The sequence below is a fragment of the Benincasa hispida genome, chromosome 4 (assembly GCF_027475165.1).
Source record: "Benincasa hispida cultivar pf3 chromosome 4, pf3_genome.v1.1, whole genome shotgun sequence".
Classification (NCBI taxonomy): Eukaryota; Viridiplantae; Streptophyta; class Magnoliopsida; order Cucurbitales; family Cucurbitaceae; genus Benincasa; species Benincasa hispida.
In genome coordinates, this window is record NC_143481.1 from 39,888,281 (window position 1) to 39,908,549 (window position 20,269).

At 34.9% G+C, this 20,269-nt stretch overlaps 1 protein-coding gene and 1 long non-coding RNA gene across 2 annotated transcripts; both read right to left on the reverse strand.

Annotated features, from left to right (window-relative positions):
- Positions 1-391: 391 nt before the first annotated feature.
- On the reverse strand, positions 392-1,568 carry LOC120076404 (uncharacterized). The gene is made up of 2 exons (XM_039030219.2): positions 1,329-1,568; positions 392-1,210 (listed from the first exon to the last, which is right to left on the reverse strand). Exons 1-2 carry the CDS (start codon positions 1,438-1,440, stop codon positions 687-689), a joined length of 636 nt encoding a protein of 211 aa, XP_038886147.1. The 5' UTR covers positions 1,441-1,568; the 3' UTR covers positions 392-686.
- A 9,425-nt stretch (positions 1,569-10,993) lies between these two features.
- On the reverse strand, positions 10,994-13,081 carry LOC120076008 (uncharacterized). The gene is made up of 3 exons (XR_005481464.2): positions 12,161-13,081; positions 12,035-12,068; positions 10,994-11,325 (listed from the first exon to the last, which is right to left on the reverse strand). It is a non-coding gene; the product is annotated as an uncharacterized LOC120076008 (long non-coding RNA).
- Positions 13,082-20,269: the final 7,188 nt, after the last annotated feature.

The window sequence follows — 20,269 nt, forward strand, 5'->3', positions numbered from 1 at the left end:
CCTTAATATTATGATCTATTAATTAATTTAATAATATTATAATTTATTAGCTTTCGTGTCTTTCATCACTACTAAAACTAAATTTAAAATTACACTTCATAATCATTTAAAATTAATTAACTATAACATCGAAAAAACAAAGTGAACATTAAGGATAGTTCACAGGTAAAAATGTACAAAATTTAAGGGTTGGAAAGATATATTTCCCTAAAATAAAACTAACATCAATAGCTTAATATAATATATTAACTCCAACACAATTCTGGACTATTGGGTGCAATTATTACATTATAATTGGACAAGAACCAGACCAGAATTATTCAATATAATTTATTGTGTTTTCTATTCCATTTCAAATATATTTTTTAACTAACATGTTGAAAACAAGAAAAAGAACAAGATCAACAAAAACTTTATTATTTTTTTTTTGGCAGAAACTTAGAAAAAAAACCCTAGAAAAACTAATGTGTTCTATGTCTCTCTTATCCCATCACAGCTAAGTATGGTTAGATATTTCCGAATTGGAAAATTCTAAAGCAAACACAACATTTACCCTACATAAATCCTATCCAAACTCAAATCGAAACACATTGAGGAAAAATTAATCCAGTTTATCTGAAATAAAGATCAATAACAGAGGTGAAAAACTATAATTCCACCTTATTGAAATAAAGATCCCTAATTCTTCAGATTCTTCGTGCTCTTCGAGGGCCGATTTTCCTTTCTCCTGCAGCAATCACTGATTTCTCTAGATTCACCGGCAATGGAGGCTTCTTATTCTCCTTTGTCATGCTACGCAGTAAGTACCTCGGAGCCACCTCGCTCCGCTCCACAGAATACGCCGCAGAAACCGATTTCCTCAAGCTATTTACTAGCTTCTTCGAACTGTGCCGTTTCGAAGATTCAACCGTCACGCCGAGATTGTGTGGAGTCTTGATCTCTGCCACGGACTCTGCTTTCTTTCTCTTAAGCCTCTCGTTCCTCCTCGCAGAGTACACGTCGTAAAATCTCCCTCGCTCGAACAGAGAACTCGAATTCACGTTCAATTTGTCGCCGTCTCCGCCATTTTCAGATTCTTCACATCCTAATTCCATCCTAACCATACTTGCCAGAGCCCGTAATTCGCATGAAATCATCCGATACTCAGGTCGGAGTTCCGATTCTTGCAGATCTGGAAGACGGTTCATTTTCTGCGATTTTGTCAAAGAACCTGTACACAGACGAAACGAAAACGTTGTTGATCAATAAAGAAATGCAAAATTAAAGAAAAACAAGAAGGAACTTCATCGATAATCAACGGAAAATTCAATCGGTTGATTCGAGCATACCAGGCGGCGTTTGCATGGAGGGTGTTGAATTGGATTGAGGAACCCGGCGAGATCTGAGCCGCAAGGGCGATCTGGCTAGCGGTGGCCTGCGATCAGATCTTATCTTAGACATGGATGTAAGAAATCGATGGGGAAATGAAGAAGGATGAAACCGAGAGATAAGAATGCTATTTTCTCGTTGAAATCTGTGGAGGAGTTACGTTTGTTACAGATTTTTTGGAATGGGTTTGAATTGAGATTTAAATGAGAGGAGCGTCCCCAACGGTCATATTTTTTGAACTTTGATGGAGACTGGCAGCCGCGTGAGATTTATCTATTTAATTTTCGATAAATTGCAGTCTACAGAGTTCAAACTAAGAGTTTGCATTGACTTTAAAAAAGTTTTTTGGTTGATTTCAAAAATAAAAAATAAGAAAAATTATTTATATAAAATAACAAAATTTTAATCTTATTTGATAGAAATTAGTAGACAATAGAAACGGATAGAAGTGTGTGTGTTTTTTTTTTTTCACTATTTTTGCAAATACTTTGACATTTTTTCTATTTATAAAAAATTTTCAAGAATTTTTCAAAAAACTTATTTTTACTTAAACATATTTTTATCAAAACTATTTAAGGTACGTTCTGAATATATTTTTTAAGTGTTTAATTTTAAAAACAATTCATTTTTCAAAAAATTGAAATATTCGATAACCACTCAAAATAGCTTTCGAAGTGTATTTTAAATAATTTTTTTTTTATCAAATATGTTTAAATAAAAATGAGTTTTTTGAAACATTTTTTGTCAAAGTCAATCTAGATGGACCCTTAAAATACACTTCAAAAGTTATTTCGAGTGGTTACCCAACACTTCATTTTTTTCAAAAATGACTTATTTTTTAAATTAAACACCTGAAAATGTATTCCAAACACATTCTAAATATTTTTTTGATTAAATTATAATTTTGATCCTTATATATTAGAGAAAGTTATAATTGAGTTTTTACAATTTTAAAAATGGTTTATAAGGTTTTATTGAATTATTAGGAATAAATTCTAATCCAGGGTCTTTTTAAATATATATATTTTTTTAAAAAAATATTTATACTACATAGTAAAACATTCTAAAAGTACACAATATTTTTTAAATTTTTTGCTATAAAATGTAAATATTTTTGAGATTTTTCTATTTATAAAAATTTCTCATTTTATAGATTCTAATTTCATCCAAATCCTAAGACTAAAATCTGCAATTCAATTCATTCTTTTTCTAAATTGCGTGTAGTTGCCAATTAAAGCAACATATTAAGACAATAACTTAGTAGAAAATAGATTTATATATCAAAACCAGATTCAATTGGGGCCTCATTCTTTGAGAGAAATACATGCACTACTACCGTATATGTGTAAAAATTATATTGTACTTTATTTTTAAAACTATTTAAAATGTTTTCTTTTTCGTTCCAATAATGATAATTAATAAATATGTGATTCTCACCATGTAATTTTATTTATTACAAATTAAGTTGTGATTTAAAAAGAAAGAAAAAGAACTAAAAAAATGTAAAACAATGTAACAATTAAATTTTAAAAATAAAATGAATGCAAATGAAATTTGAAGATCAATACATTGAATCAACCAACGAATTTCTTTAAAAAATGTATTAAAATATTTATAAGGAAGGTAAAATATATGTTATAAGGAACCATTAACTTTTTTGGTTGAGGAAGAATTCCATTCCCTCGATACTGGTAGGTGGCAGCTAGGGTTGCAATTCCCAAGAGATTTGTCAGGAAAAAGGAATCATGGAAGAACTACAATGGTGAGATGGTCTGATAATGAAACATAATTTGCTAGATCTTTTATTATAATATTGTAGTTTTACAAAGTTATTAGGAAAATAGGGTGGTTTTTTAAACTAATTAGAGAAATGTGGTTGTTTTGTCTGTTCGAGGCTAGAAGTCGAGGGTTGAGAATTCGACGAAGATGGAGGTCGAAGGTTGAGAACTCGATGAACTTGGAGGAAGTGTTTGCATGGAGGGTTGTCGAAGGTTGAACTTTTGACCTACATAAGTCGAAAGTTCAACGCTCGACAAGCAATTCGACTTATGTAGGTCGAAAGTTCAACCCTCGACAAGCACCATGACGCGTCCCATCCTTGCCACCCGCTGCTGCTGACGCTGCCGTGCCTGACCATTTCTGCTGTTGTTGACCAAGATTCCCGCAGCTTTAAATGCATACATGCCTGCCTCCCTCAACCACCACCTTTAATTTTCCAACCTGTGGATCGAGTGTTGAACACCCGACCTATGTGCTTTTAAACCCCCAATTTCCATTCCTTTGCTCACTGCCTCATTGCTTCCCTTACTCACTGCCTCACTGCTTTCGAAAATCATCTCTTGCTCACTGTCTCCTTCGAAATCATCTCTTGCTTACTGCCTTGAAATCATCTGCTTCTTCCTTTACTATTGCTCACTGCCCTTCGAAATCATCTCCCTCTCCTCCCATTTGCTTTCCGTTTCCATTTCTCTTCTTCTTAATATCCCTCTCCTCCCATTTTTTAATTCACTGCTTTCCATTTCCATTTCTCTTCTTGTATTTCATTTAATACAAATTTTTCTCACACAACCCTTGATCACAAACTATACTAGTTCGTTACTCTACTAAATTTTTATTTTTTAAGAATAATTATTAATTTTATTTTTGTTCTTATATTATTATTTTTTTTATAGATTCTAAATTTTTTTTAAAATTTTTTTTTATAGTTGTTGTCAGATAACAATAACAGGAAAAAAGGGTGAATGTTGTCATTTTAAAGGAAAAAAGAGAACTACCGTCGAATCTGTGAGTTGAACTTATGATATTTGAAACGTTTAGTTTATTTTTATGATATTTGATTTCTTTAGTATTAACTTTGATGTTTATAGTGTTAAAATGTTTAGTTTATTGTTATGTTTAAAAAGTTGATATTTATAATTTAATACAAAATTATTGTGATAGTTAACAAGTTTAGTATAGTTTAAAAAGTTTAGTATAGTTTGAAAAGTTTAGTTTATTCATACGATATTTAATTTCTTTAGTATTAACTTTGATGTTTATAGTGTTAAAATGTTTAGTTTATTGTTATGTTTAAAAAGTTGATATTTATAGTTTAATACAAAATTATTGTGATAGTTATTGTGATTTTTTTAAATATATTTCTTATGATATTTGATTTTCTAGTATTAACTTTGAAAATATAGTTTAAAATAGTTTGAAAAAGTTTAATTTAATTTAATTTTTTATTTTGTATTAAATTTGAAAAAATAGTTTTAAAAAGTTTACCTCATTGTAATTTGAAAAGTTTAATTTGTTGTTATGTTTAAAAATAGTTATAAAAAATTTAATTTATTATTATGTTTAAAAATAGTTATAAAAGGTTTAATTTATTGTTATGTTTAAAAAATTATGTCCTTAAAACTTAAAAAGTTTATGTTTATAAATTAAAAAGTTCAAAATTATTGTGATTTTTTAATATACTTCTTATAAAAAGTAAAATTATTGTGATTTTTTTAAAAAGTTTAATATTTTTTAATATACTTTTTATAAAAAGTATAATACAAAAAGTTGATTTTTTTTTTTTTAGAAAATGGCAGCCAAATGTTTGGGATTTTTGTTATTTACAAATGGTAATATGATTGATGGTATTGATGAAGTTGACTATGACCGACCACCAAGTGGGAGTTTTAGCATAAATGTGAACAGTGGAATTGCATTTGAACAATTCATTGAAATGGTTAGGATGTTACTTAGTGTAGATATGGGAACAAATGAAATAATATATAGACATTTTAATCTAGAACCATCAGGATCAATAAGGTTTATGCCATTCCCTATTTCGAATGCACAAGCTATGAACTTGATGTTCTCAATGGCGATGCCACTGCCGAATTTAGTGCATTTGTATGTAAATGTAAATAGGATAGGGGTGGATATAAACTTGAATACATCATTTAACCAGTTTGAAGATCCAACTCAATGTATTGACAATACTCAATTGTATAAAGGGATGATTTGTCAAGACAAGGAAATGCTACAACACGCGGTCAAATATTTTGCAATAAAATGTCACGCACTATATGAAGTTGTTGAATCTACACTGACGATTTAGACAATTCGATGTAAGAAGTGGGAGGAAGGTTGCAAGTGGAGACTTCGTGTAATAAAGAAAAAATCGCATGGTTTGTTTGAGATCACTAAGTAGGATGAGCAACATACATGTTTTTATTCAGAACTAAGTTAAAGTCATGTGCAATTGGATTCATCAATGATTGCACTAGAGTTCTGTGATGCCGTAAGGGAAAAATCATCTATCAGTGTGACACAACTGTAGTCCGACATCAAATCAAAGTTTGGATATCATGTTCCTTACCATAGGGTATGGGAGGGCAAAAGAAAAGCGTTGGTTAAAGTGTTCGGTGATTGGGATGAGTCTTACAATTTGTTACCCAGGTAGTTATATATGGTTAAGCATACCAATCCCGGAACACGTGTAGAGTGGAGAGTTAAAGAAACGCTTACTGAAGGCCATGTTATCCTAACTTCTGTATTTTGGGCATTTGATCCTTGTATAGAAGCTTTCAATAAATGTCAGCCGATAATTCAGATAGATGATACACACTTGTACGACAAATATAGAGGAAAATTATTGATTGCTACATCAGTTGACTCGAACGACCATCTTCTTCCACTTGCATTTGCCGTTGCTGATGAAGAGTCTGTAGACTCATGGGGATGGTTCTTGAAACACCTGAGAGAAATTGTAACACACGAAGAGTTGTGTTTAATTTCAGATCGACATGCTGGTATAATCGTAGTAGTGAACAATCCAGCAAATGGTTGGATGGGACCAAAATATCACCATCGTTTCTGCTTACGACATATCGTCAGCAACTTCAATAAAAGTATAAATTTAATTTATTGAAAAATTATGTTTATCGTGCCAGGTGTCAGTTTCAAATTCGAAAGTTCAATAAAGCAATTGAAGATATCAAAGAAATAAATCAGAGCTTTTTGACAATATTAGTTTAGTGTAATGGACTCAAGCACATGATGGAGGATTCAGATATGGGTGGATGACGACAAATCTATTAGAGTGCATAAATGGAGTCCTCAAAGGAGCTCGAATGTTGCCTATAAATGCTCTTGCTCAAATAACATTCTTCAAATGCGTGAATTATTTCGAGAAAAGAAGAGAAGAAATAAGGGATGCATTGGAGCGTCAAGATAAATACACCTGGTAATATTATTTTATATATATATATGTTATTAACAATTTATTTCAAACATATTTTTATAATACTAAGTGGAGTAAAAATCCAGGTATACACACATGAGAAAATAAATAAATGGGCTGCAAGATCTAGTAAACATGAAGTACAATCATACGATTGGTATGAAGGTGTGTTTTATGTGAAGACCGGACGTCATAGTCTCAATGTCAAAGGAGGAAACATTCAAATATTGAGGCTAAACAGGTCCGAACGGTACTGTTCATGTAACAAGTGGCAAGCATTCGACATTCCATGCTCGCATTTTATGGCTGTTTGCTCACATTTTAATATGAACTATGAAGACTTTATTGAGGACTACTATAAATTGTCAACGTATGCTGAATGTTAATCTCCTCAATTTCAACCTATACCACATGAAGATTATTGGATCAAACACCATAATATGCTCGTCTTACATCCTGATCCATCGTTGTTGAGTAAACCTGGTAGACTGAAAAGTTCACATTATCACAACGAGATGGATTGGACAGAACCAACCACTCGACAACGATGTGGATTTTGTAATAAATTAGGCCATAATCGAAGGAAGTGTCCTTCGTTACTAAGACGGGCTCCAGATAGTTAGGGATTGAAAAATAAATATTTTTTTTATTATATATTCATTTTATTGTATATTCAATTTTTTTTATTATAATTTATTGTATATTCAATTTTTTTATAATAATTTATTATATATTTAATTTTTTTTATTATAATCTATAAAGTTATACATTATTCTTTTAATTGAGAAATAAATACTTCTTTTATCATGTTTATTTAATCAAGTGTAGATACTTTTAAGGTATATTCAATTTTTTTTATTATAATTTATGAAGTTGTACATTATTCTTTTAATTAAATTGTACATTATTTTTCTAATTGAGAAACAAATATTTTTTTAATTGAGACATAAATATTTTTTTTCTTTCAGATTATGGCTTTAAACCGAAGACCTGTTGATCCCGATGTTTTGTATGACCAGTCCATTCATCGATCATCTGTTGTATGGCGAGATCGTACTACTGGAGAAATATCTTGTAGGCATCGAGAGGCAGTTCTCCAGCGCACTATCCAGCTCCACCCTCGAATATTACCGCTATTGCGCACATCTGGATTCTATGGGTTGCCAGATTGAGATTTATTCAATTAGACTGGCATCTGATCACAGCCTTGGTCGAGAGATGGAGGCTTAAGACACATACATTTCATATGTCTGTTGGAGAGTGCACTATTACTCTACAAGACATAGAAGTGTTGCTTGTTGACGGTGAGCCAGTCACCAGAGTGATGTACGATGATTGGTCACAAGTTTGTCAACTGTACCTCGGTGCGACCCCACCTGCTGACAAGATTAAATGATCGAGGTTAAGTTTGATATGGTTAAGAACACAATTTCTTGAGCTCATAGATGATGCAGACGAGGAAACCGTCATAAGATATGTGCGAGCATATATACTACAAATGATGAGTGGAAGTCTGTTTTCAGATAAATCAAGTCATTTTGTTCACTTGATGTTCCTGCCACTATTAGCTAACCTCCATGATGCGGGGCGGTATTCGTGGGGTGGAGCATGTTTGGCATGGTTGTATAGACAACTATGCAAAGCAACAAGACTTGAGGTTCGAGAGATAGCTGAGCCTCTCATACTTTTGCAACTATGGGCTTGGGAGCGATTTCCAACAGTGGCTCCATAGCTATAATATGTTAATGACGCTCAGTTAGTTGGACGAGCCTATGGTTCTCGGTATGTTGTTTTAATTCAATTTAATTTTTATATCACTGATCTAGTTAATTTAGATTCTAAATTATCAATTTAAAAATTTAGGTGGAGAGACAAATTTTGTGTGACTAGGGTAGCCACACATGTAGTCAGTCAGTATAGATACATGTTTGATCTGCTTCAATCTGATCAGGTACATTACACTGAACCTAATTGATTATTTTATACACATTTTTATTGTATTTGTCTTTAATGTTCTCTAATATAATATTTTGTGTTTCAGGTTATTTAGGAGTCATACAAAATTATTATGCATACTTTGCCTAATTTTTGTACGAATGGTCAAAACATATGGCGGACGATGAGTCCTCTCATATGTTTTCACATTGGTGAGTGGCATCTTCCTGACAGGGTGATGAGACAATTCGGTTTTCAGCAGGATGTCCCATCGCCTTGTAATACTGAACCCGTACTGCATGATATTGACTTAAGGACTGGAGATTGGTCCGAAAAAGTTGCACATTTGGTAGTGCGATGGCACTATCGTGCAAGGTTTATTGTAGTGGGGGTTTTTCTTGAACAGTTTGACAGGAATGTCACTCAAGAATATATTCATTGGTATAATAATATCACAAGGCGCTACGTCACTCGTCCGGGAGCAGCTGTAGGTCATCTGGTAAATGAATGAATATTATCTAATTATTTTTAATTTAAATTTATTTTAAATATTATCTAATTGTTTTATAATTCACAGAGATCGAACAACAGTAGACTCCGTGAGGTTGCGAATGATCCGAGCCAGGTTCTTGCTATATGTAGTAACAACCAAAGCTATATGGAGGAAATACATTATATGTACGATATACCTATTGTTCCCCCACCGGTTCCTAGACGTAGATGACCTGTTCGGGAAGAGGATGATTTTGATGAGGTATCCCATAATGTGGAAGAGTTGCCCATATTATATAGACGTAGAATCAAACTGATTATGTTAGTCCGATGATGATGATGCCAGCATTTGGTTCAGGACATTATGACTCAGGGGCTGGTCCTTCGTCTTCATACGTGCATGAACATGGTCGGGGTTATGGAGAGCATAATGAATATTTATATTATGAAGCGCCTGCAGAGGTATCAGAGCAACATCAAAAGAATCCGAGCAACCTCAAGTTCGAAGTCGACGACGACAACCAGCTCGAAATCGACGACGTCCGCCATGTGGGACACATTGATTTTTGTAATTATTTTTTATATAAATGAGATATTATTAATTTACACTTTTTTATTCTTATGAGATATTATTTTTTAATTTATTCTTTTTAGAATTTAAATAAAATAATAAAATAATAAAATATTTTTAGAATTTTTTTTATAAAATGGATTTTTTTTTTTTTTTTAAAAAAAGAAGGTCGAATGTCTAAATAATTAAAAAGAAAAAAAAATAATGGCAAGGTTGAGGGTTCAAAATTACCATATTTTTTTAAATTGTTTTTAAAAGTACAATATATTTTTAATTTTCCCTAATTTGCTTGCTATATATTTTAAGAACATAAAAGGATAAGATGCGTGTGCTAAATAATGGGCCGTGGACGTTTGATAATGGTTTGATCGTGATGGAATCATTGTCTGAATCTAAGATAGTATCGAATCTATTCAATTCAATCACGAGGCCTTATGGATCAAAGTCCATGATTTACCATTCGGCTATATGAACAACTCATACAGCCGAATGGCAACCATGATCGACAAAGAAGCTGGTGAATTAATTGAAATAGATTGTGACCAAGATAGCGGATGGCCGAGACTATATATATGGCTTAAGGTGTGGATAGATGTAACAGTGCCTTTACAAAGGGGAATGACGATTAAACTTAATGGCAAAGAAGAGATATGGTGTTCTTTTAAATATGAAAAAGTTGCCAGATTTCTGCTATAATTGTGGTATTCTTGGGCACATTGTACATGAATGTGATTGTTACGAAATCGACAATTAAAGAACACAGAAAAAGAACGTAGATATAGAGAAGATTGTCACACAGATATACGTGGTTTACTAACGGTGTGTTAGCTACGTCCAGGGGCAGAGGGAGAACAGTATTATTAGGGAGAATGTTTTCAGAAAATTACATCAAAACGGTGTCTCTCGGGTTAGAGAGTTTATATAGCGCACTACTCTAAACCCTAGGGTCATAATCGTAAATAACTACAAATAAATAAATATGCTAAATACGAATTCTGAATAGGTTTCAGAGGCAACCATCAGGACGCGCCGCCCCTGGACCCTGGCTCGCTGATTGGTCAGCTAGACCCCGTACTTAGTTGTTCGAAGCGCTAACAAACAAATTCTAGACATTCCAACAGTGATGATACTAGTATAAAGAATAAAGATTAGGGGAGCCTTTCCTATGGGGAGTGGATGAAAGCGGAGATTGGTGAGAAAAAACAAATATGAGGGAAAAGACTGGAGTGGGAATGAGGGGATGGGTTGGCGAGGAAGAGGGTCAGGTGACGGGTGTTGACTTTGTGTTGTTGACTCAAACATATTATCACAGGATTTTTGTATGTTAAGTTATGGATTGGTTTTGTAATGACCCTAGTTTCCTACTACATTCTAGGACTCTACTTCATGCATGCATAGGCTTAATCGTACAATTTCTTTTAAACCATCAAATACAAGAGCCAAAATTTTATTTAATAATGCTCAGATGAGCAAAGATATGAAAACATAATTAAATAATAATAAATAAACTAAAGAAAAATAAAATAAAATAATTTACTATTCGGGGTACCCCTAATCCCTACTTTAAAAATGAAGGAAATTAAATAGTTAAATAATAAAATTGATGTATTTTGCATGAAAGTGTGAAATGCCTAACTCCTAAACCAGATTTCAAAACATGAAACTAGATGTGGAAGCACTGAATCGTCCTAATGGCCAGGTCACGGATCTCTCTTGTCATGCGCCAGTCTGTCATTATCCTTACCTGAAAAATAGGGAAAGAAAAGGGTAAGTATAAAGATATACTCAGTAAGAAGCCCACTACTGGGCCCATTCAGTGATCTGTTAGTTTATCCATTGGACCCAAAATGCACAAGGGCATCATAAACATAGGCATAGGCATAAGGGGCGAACCCAAAGGCACGCTTTCATAAGTAGTGACACAAAGGTCACATGCATAAAACAAGTGGTGATCCCAAAAAGGATACCGTACATAAGCATAGGATGTGGGCCCGAAGGCTCACACATGCGATGTGCATGGCCCAATGGTACACTAATAGCCACTAAAATCTCATATGGATATAAGCATACAAACATTCATTACAATCTCAGTCATAAGCATTCAATCAAGGCCATGAGTCAGCATCAAACTTTAACACCGCTACCCATACATCAACTTTATCATAGATTACTCATACATTAAACCTTATCACAGTCTGTTCCTACATCAACATTAGCCCACTATCCCCAGTTTACTCATGCACCTTATCACAATATCCCCTTAACCCTTACATCTAACTTCATCACACTATGAATACTTTAAATTCAGCACATCAAATTCAACACAATTACTCATAACAGATTTCATCATAGTTTCACATATGACATAAAAGTTTCTCAGCAAGATTATCAAAATCTTAGGGCAACCGACTAAACTCCTCAGGATAATGAACTGTCCCAAGACGAAATCTTACTCTGCTCGAAAACTCCCTTCACCGCCACATGTTCCTGAAACCAATTACAAATTCCATGGGTGAAGGTTAGCTTAGGCCCAAGAATATCAAAAGACAGTGGGCTGCCAAAAGAGAACCGAAACTTACCCCAAACAGAAGAATCAGGCGGAACTAACCACGAATCGGTAACAACCGACACTGTTCTGGTGTGCAATTGAACGAGGTAAGCGATCTGACGCACGCTGGGCTTTGGCTATCGACGGAAAACTGACGTGCGACGGATGAACAAAGGCGGAAGAAAGCTCAGCGCGGCTGGAACACTTGCGGTCGAGTGACTAGGGGCAGTCGAAGCTAATGACTAGAACCAAAAGATGCGTGGCGGATGAACAGAGGCGGAAGAAATCTCGATGGCGCGCGGTCGACGACGGAAACGACGATCGACGAAGAAGCTTGGTTGACGGCGAGGGCGATTGCACAGTGAGGGGCAGGGGGCGTACGGCTGGAGAAGGAAGAAGAAGAAAAAAAAAAAAGAATGTCTTTTCGCTTTTTTTTCTTTTTGCACGCATCCCAAGGCCCTCAACTCTTTATAACCCTAAACCCCTTTTCTTTTCCTAAAATTAACCACCAACTCTCCACCCCCCTTTAAAGAAAAAACTTTGGGGCATCACAGGTTTCATACTTCCTTTAAGCTGAAATTTGTGTTAGGCCTATTATTGATAAAAACACAAACTTTGTGCTTAAGATAGTTCTTCTCTTTCTTCCGTCTCCAGTACATCAATTTGTGGGAGATGAAGCAGTTATCGGAAGTCTAAATTATGGGTTTAACCATCGAAGGTAGCAGTGTGTAGACAAACTTTTTTGGGTTTTTATAGTTTGCTTTTGCTCTCTACATGGGTAATTTTCTGAGTTTTGGTGAGAGTATTGCTGACTTTGTTATTCTTTATCTTCTTCTACCTTTTGGGTTTTATTTTGTTCTTGAAGTTTGACATTAAAGCTAATACAAGATTGTTCATCTTGCACAGTGGATATACATCCCATTGGTCGAACCACTATAAATATTTTTGTTATTCTCTATACTCTCTTCTACTTTGAATTAGTTTATGAAATGATATACATATGTATATAGCACTGATTTTTTGTTTATTGTTTTACATATAAACAGTCTGTTCTGTGAGATTTTTCATAACAAATGGTATCAGAGCCTTGGTATAAACCTAGCTTTATGAGTGAAATCCTTAGATAATGAACAAAGAAATTTAGTGAGCCTTGTTCGTGTTCTAATTGGGTAGCCTTGTGGTTTCCCCTACCTTGATAAGAGCAAGTGCAATCCGTGCTCTTGCTCATGTGCTCTGTTTGGATGTTGACCTGAGATGAACTAGCATGTCTCTAGATGAAGAGCAAATGTTCCAAGATGAATGAGAGTTACCTTGGGATTTAGAGCAAGCTCTCATGACTGGGATTGAACAGATTTGTTCAAGGGGAGGAATTGTTAGGAGTGCAAAAAAATCCCACATTGGTTAGGAAGGGAATGATCATGGGTATATAAGTAAGGGAAATTATCTCCATTAGTAAGAGACCTTTCGGGGAGGTTTCAAAAGTAAAGCCATGAGATTTATATCTAAAGTGGACAATATCTACCATTGTAGATAATTCTGGATGTTCCTACCATATGACTCCTCATAGACATATCTTGTCCAAGTATAAACAAGGTATAAGTTTCTCGGTGATAGTCTGGGGTGGAGAAGGAGATAGAAGTCTCTTTTTTCTTGTGGTGCAAGTATCGAGCCTAAGTTTTCTCTTAGGAAAAATCTTGACTCCGGACACTTTCTTCATAGGCGTCAAGGCTCTATTTATAGAGCCATGCACTGAAAATTGTTGGAATTCCTGCTTTGATTAATCATCATCTTTGATGTGATAGGTGAGGATGCCAGCTATCATGGTCAACATTCTGAAGGTTTTGGCAGAAGATCTGCTCGCACAGGGTTAGAGATCTCGAGGAATGCGACCAATATTTATTCATCGGGTAGAAGCGACCAATATTTATTCATCGGGTAGAAGATCAACGTATACAAACAACTCCTGTGATCAATTGCAAAATAAACACTTTGGCGCAATGTACTCATGATAGTGGTCAGCTGAAGTTTTAGTGTACTTTAATGCAAGTATAATACTAATAATGAATTCTTAGTATAATCAACACATATCTTGCATATCTACCCTTATTATTCTAAGTAAAAGGCTATAGTAACTTGCATTTCTACAAGTTATTATACCCTCAAATTTAGAATAATGCTGGTCCTTAAGCATATCTTATACTAAAGAAATTCAAACTTACTCTACATCTCAAAGCTACGCTGATTAGCTTCTTAGAATGTTTTTCACCCGCACTTCTTTTTCAAGCCACATTTTTCCTTTGAGCCTGGTCACTTTTTTAAGGAAATATTTTCTTAATTTAAATCCGACAATCCCTTGCTCAAAAACCTTTTTCTCATTTCAAACACTTTTGGGTCCCTTTTTTTCTTTGTAATGCGTTTGTTTTGAAAAGAAAAGCAGTTTTTTTGACACTTTAGATTATAACACAACATTGAACTTGGTTACGCCTTTCATTTTGGTTACACCCTTAGTGCGTGAACTAGTGAAGTGCATAAAGATAATCACAGTTGCTTATTTATCAACGCGCAAAAAGACATAGCATCAAAATGAATTTCAAAAGGATAAAACATGAAAAATAATAAGGCAAGACTAGATAAGGCAGAATAATGAGTGCACATAAATGTAGAATTCATTTGATGTAAATAAATGATGCACTGGATTACAAATTGGTAAATACGAGCAAAGGAAAATCAACAGATAGAGACAAATTCAAATTCCAAAACATCACCCCCAAATTTACTGCTACGACAGAGGATCATCATTGGAGGAGCAGGGCCTTGCGCATCAGAAAAGTGCAAAGGTTGGCGAAGATAAGGGGGAACGGTTGGGCCATGAAGGTAGGTTGTTAAAAGTGAAAGTATTCATGGTTTCGTTCTGCCTGCATGTGCTAGAATTGACAGAGGGTGAAGATGTTATGTTGCACATTGACGAGAGATTGGCGAATGGTGTCTGCATCGCGGTGCACTTCGATGAGGGATTAGTAGAGGGGTGCAAGCTGAGTTTGGAGTTCTCAGGCAATGAAGATTTGGAGCTCATTGAGGTTGAAGGATGGATTGAGGGTTGACGGTGTTGGAGTTGATGCTCTAAATCTCGTAGGGTCATGTAGTTTGTAGACACTTGTATGAACAAACATTTTGTGATATATAATATATGATATTTTATTCACTCCAGTCTATCAAATATGAGATATTTTAGTTGCATTAACCACAAACCAATAAACTAGAATCCCTGGTTATCGTTGTAACTTAAACATGTATGTAGAGACATATAAGTGGATTGTGTTTTAAGTGATAACCTAAATGGTCTGTAGTATATGGATAAGGGGAGATACCTTATCTTGGTGACACTACGAGTGTGGCCCACTTTGTAGATGTTACAAATGTTGTAAAGTACTACAAATGATCTGATCCTGATCATTCATGTATTAGACATGCAAGTGAGGAGTTTGTATAAGACCATAGCACAAAAGGTTTGTATAAGACCAAAGGAGTTTGTATAAGACCAGAGCATAAAAGGTTTAGTCTCGTTATATAACGCCATTCATAATTGAGACTTTCATTTCACTAGGATGACCATAGGTAACATGACCTTAATCCTGACTGAGTTGTGAACTCTGCCTATGAGGGTGGTTCTCTGATTTGCATGAGTGAGAGTGGCTAGATCGCCGACTCAACAAGCCTACCACTTTGGGGATTCATTTAATTGGAGAGCTGGGAACTCAGCTACACAAAATAGAATTCACTCATTCCCTGAAGCAGGGGTAAGTAGATAAATTGCTCCCTTAAGGGCTTATGCCGGGGCTTAAACAATGCGGCGCCACACCCTTTCTTGGCTTGAGAAGTGTTTAGTCATAGTGGGGCTATGATCTATTGTTCATTAGAGGAATCAGTAGTACTTAAGGAGTTGGATGTAACTACAGGTTAAAACGGTAATTTGGCCCAACTATACTTACGAGCGATTTGTGAAGGGTCATCATACTATTGATTAGTTATATCCAATGGACACATAAATATATTTGTAGTGCGAAGAGTGCAGTTGTTGGTCTTTAGTGGAATGCCCGACAGTTAATGGATGTCGGATATCGTGATTAAAAAGTTTAGTCAGTTATTCACGTACCGTTGGAGCTTCAAGCTATAGGTCCATAATGTTCCCTTGGTTGCTCAATGAATTCAAGTTGAGAATCAGTTTTTGGGTTAGTTTGAAATGTTCATATTAACAAGAGGGAATTTGATTATATATGATATAATTAAATTAATTAAATTATATATGATATAATTGATACATTATTTTATTGGAGGAATTAATATAAATATGATTTATATTAAATGCCATAAAATAGGAAAATAACTATGGTTTATATGTTGCATATGATGCAATATTAAAACTATAGGTTATAAATATAATATGATAAACTTGTTATTTTATTTATATTAATTATATGATAATTAATATCGTTTATCTAAATAACCGACCTTAGTGGGTGGTTATACACAATTTTATGGCAACTGTGAGATAAAAAGAAATTTGATTTCAAAATTCTAAAAAAAAAAAAAAAAACAACGATTACGCGTTATCAGATGGTCTATCGAGTAAAAGGGGTTTTACTACGCGATAGCTTTACAGAGCCTAAATGATCGAGTGTCGAGTCTATATGATAGACTTCATCTACTACACGATCGTGTGATCACTTACTCGATCGTTTCCTCCTTCACTCCAATCCATCCCTCTATCCAAAATAAGCCAGAGCCCACAAATCCTAGATTCTCACACCGAGAATATCAATGTAATCTTATGGTGGTGTCTAGTTCTGTTCGAGGATCGAGTTTTACTCGCTGGTGATCGAGGAAGTTCTAGTTGCTCGTTGCATTCGTGCTATTCGATGCGTTGGTGACTAGTCAAGGGAAATAAGTGAAGAAAGAGTTCTTCAAAGGTACTGTCACTCTATCCTTTGTTTTTTATAAGAATGTTGTAATTTATCTTTAATCCATAATCGTTTCTGTATGTTTGTAAATGTTTATGTTCTTTCACAATGGAGTTTTGGAACGATCTGCTTCCGCTCAAAAGATACTCTATATTTAGATTACATTCAATTGGTATCAGAGCCAGGTTGTTCTAATTTCCAAATTCCATTGCTGTATTAAATGTCATTTATAGTCTTGGTGGGTTTTTAAGTATTCTGCAATGCGTTTAAGTGTTATATGTGTTTGTGGATGTTGTTGATGGATAATTATGGGATATTTACCTCTGTTTAAAGGTTTCTTTTACATTTACATAAGTTAATTTGTAAGGGCCCTTGCGTTTTTGGGCATAATTAACTAGCAATCGAGTATGTATTCAAGTTTTTGTTTGTTTGAGTTGTTCGTGATGAAGCTTCAGATGCAAGGGGTTGCTGTTCGCTTCGAGGAAGAAGACGAATGTTGGTCACATCGTGTAGCCTAAGCTAAACGATCGCTTAGATTTGGCTATGCAATCGTGTAGAAATATTATACTCGATCTGTAGTATTTGTTAAACGATCGCATAGATAATGCTACATGATCGAGTAAAGAGTTTACTCGATCATGTTACGTTGGCTACTTGATCACATAGACACTCGGGGTAAACGATCGCAGAGTATATGATACTCAACGCATGGCATGTGTGCTAAACGATCATGTAGGCCAGTATACTCATCGCATAGGCACTGGCTACACGATCACTCGGTATACGATACTCAACGCTTGCTACTCGATCGTGTAGACAATCATGCTGATCACATAGTCATTGGCTGCACGATTGCATGGCATGCGTTACTCGATGTTCGCTGCACGATCGTGTGGAATTTCATGCTCATTGCATAGTCTTAGCCACGCGATCGACGCTACAAAATCGTTTATACTCGATAAGCGTTACTTTACAATCTAAAGGAGATGCTACATGATCAAGTGACAAGGCTTCGTCCGGGTGGTTTAAGACCCGATTCGCCTGTTTGAACCGGTTGACTCGATTCTTTTGTAATAGTTAGCTTGAGGCATATTATCCCGGTCCATCAATTTTTATTGAATGTACATGTGATGTATGTTTACTTATATGCCATAATGTATGTCATATAGTTCTAAAACCCATAGGTTATGCATTTTATTCATGCATCATCTTTATATTATAAGTGTTATAATATAGTAGTTTGCATGATTAAATTACATTAAAGCTTGCTCATGCATCATATAATATAATAGTTATAATATATGCATGCATCAAAGCATATCCATGCATCATCTTTATATTATAAGTGTTATAGTATAAGGGTGTATATTAGCATGAGCTTAGTTCATTACTTGTTATATAAATGTTATATATTAGTAATGAATGAACATTGGATGAAGCATGACACTTAGGTTTATTTATAAAAGTTATAAATACCTTATGGATGTTTAGCTTAGCAATGTGGTTGATTTTAGTTGTTTCATTTTTATAAGAGTTATAATTAATGAAATTAGAATTAAAATCAATAAGAAAGAATTGCATGCAAACTTAGGCTTTAATCATGTTTTAAAAGAGTTTAAAATTTGATTGAGATAGACCTAAGATCACGGTTCTAATGAGATTAGATACCTAAGCTTAATCTTTTAATCCAGTTTAATAGGATTAAATTGACTAATAAAATATTAAATATGTACCAAATCTATCTATAAGGAAACTTTTGGCTAAGGCTGGTTCTGGTTAGGTTGGGGTACTTAAGTCGATGGACACGTCGCACCCCTACCTGGGAACCTACCTAGAAAGATGAATTATATAGATTTGTTGCATGCATGCAAATTTGATGTTAGTCTGTTAAAGTGTTTAATGAGACTTGAATCAAACTTGTTTAATTATCAAAAGAAGATGTTGTTTTTTGAACAAATTAAACACCCACTTAGTTAAAATCAATAGCCGGATTTATTAAGTTAAGAAATCCCTAGGTAGAACATTTAGTGGAAGATAATTAGGGTATATGATACTTCACTTTACCTCCTGTGAGATCTATCCTCGGCCTCGAGGCACCCTGGGAGTGTCCCTCTATAGGATGGCATTTGGGTAGGTCAATACCAAGGTGAATGGAGAGAATGTTCATAGTAAGTGGGAGTGGAACGTGTGACAACATATCCCTCGGTCTTTCTCATTAGGTTGGATAAAGCTTTCGTGCATCGCCTCGAGGCATCCTGGAAGTGTCCCCTTAAAGGATGACTTTATTTGCACAACTCTTTATCTGATCTCCATAAATAGATAGGGTTGCTTTAGTCTCTTGTTCTAATATGCTTTTTCCCTATGGTGGGCGCATTAGGGCGGGACTCTAGGGCCTAAAATGAGGGGTTACACTTACATGGAATTGTTAAGGATGTTAACAAATTCTGGACCGAACAATGGTGACTATTAGATTCAGTTACAAAGAGTTGTTTCTGGCTAATGGATGAGATTGTCTCATTCCAGTGAAGGGGAACTTGATCACCTCAACGGTGTCTTTTGTCCTACCTCACTAGGGCATCATTGGAAAATAGATTTCACTTAGGGTACAATAGAACTATTTTGCTAAAACTTAATTGGTGTTAAAAGTGATAATGCAAGTAGACTTATTAAGTTTGTTCTTTTTTCAGCAACTTTTAAAAATGGCAACCGCTACTTTATTGCTTTTAGCCGTTGATAAACTGATTGGTGAGAACTACACTAGTTGAAAAAATACGATCAACACAATACTTATCATCGATGACCTAAGGTTCGTCCTTATGGACGATTGTCCTCCTATTCCACCTCCTGCTGCTCGAAATATTCGAGAGGCATACGGGTGCTGGACACGGATGAATGAGAAGGCCCGAGCGTATATCTTGGCCAGCCTTAATGACGTTTTGGCCAAGAAGCATGGGCCCATGATCACTGCACGCGAGATCATGGAGTCCCTAAGGGGAATGTTCGAACAATCATCCACGTAGCTTAGGCACGATGCTCTTAAGTTCATCTTCAACTCCAAGATGAAGAAGGGTATATCCATTCGTGAATATGTTTTGAACATGATGGTCCACTTTAACATGGTGGAGATGAATGGGTCGAGCATTGATGAGGCCAGCCAAGTTAGCATCATTCTGGAGTCGTTA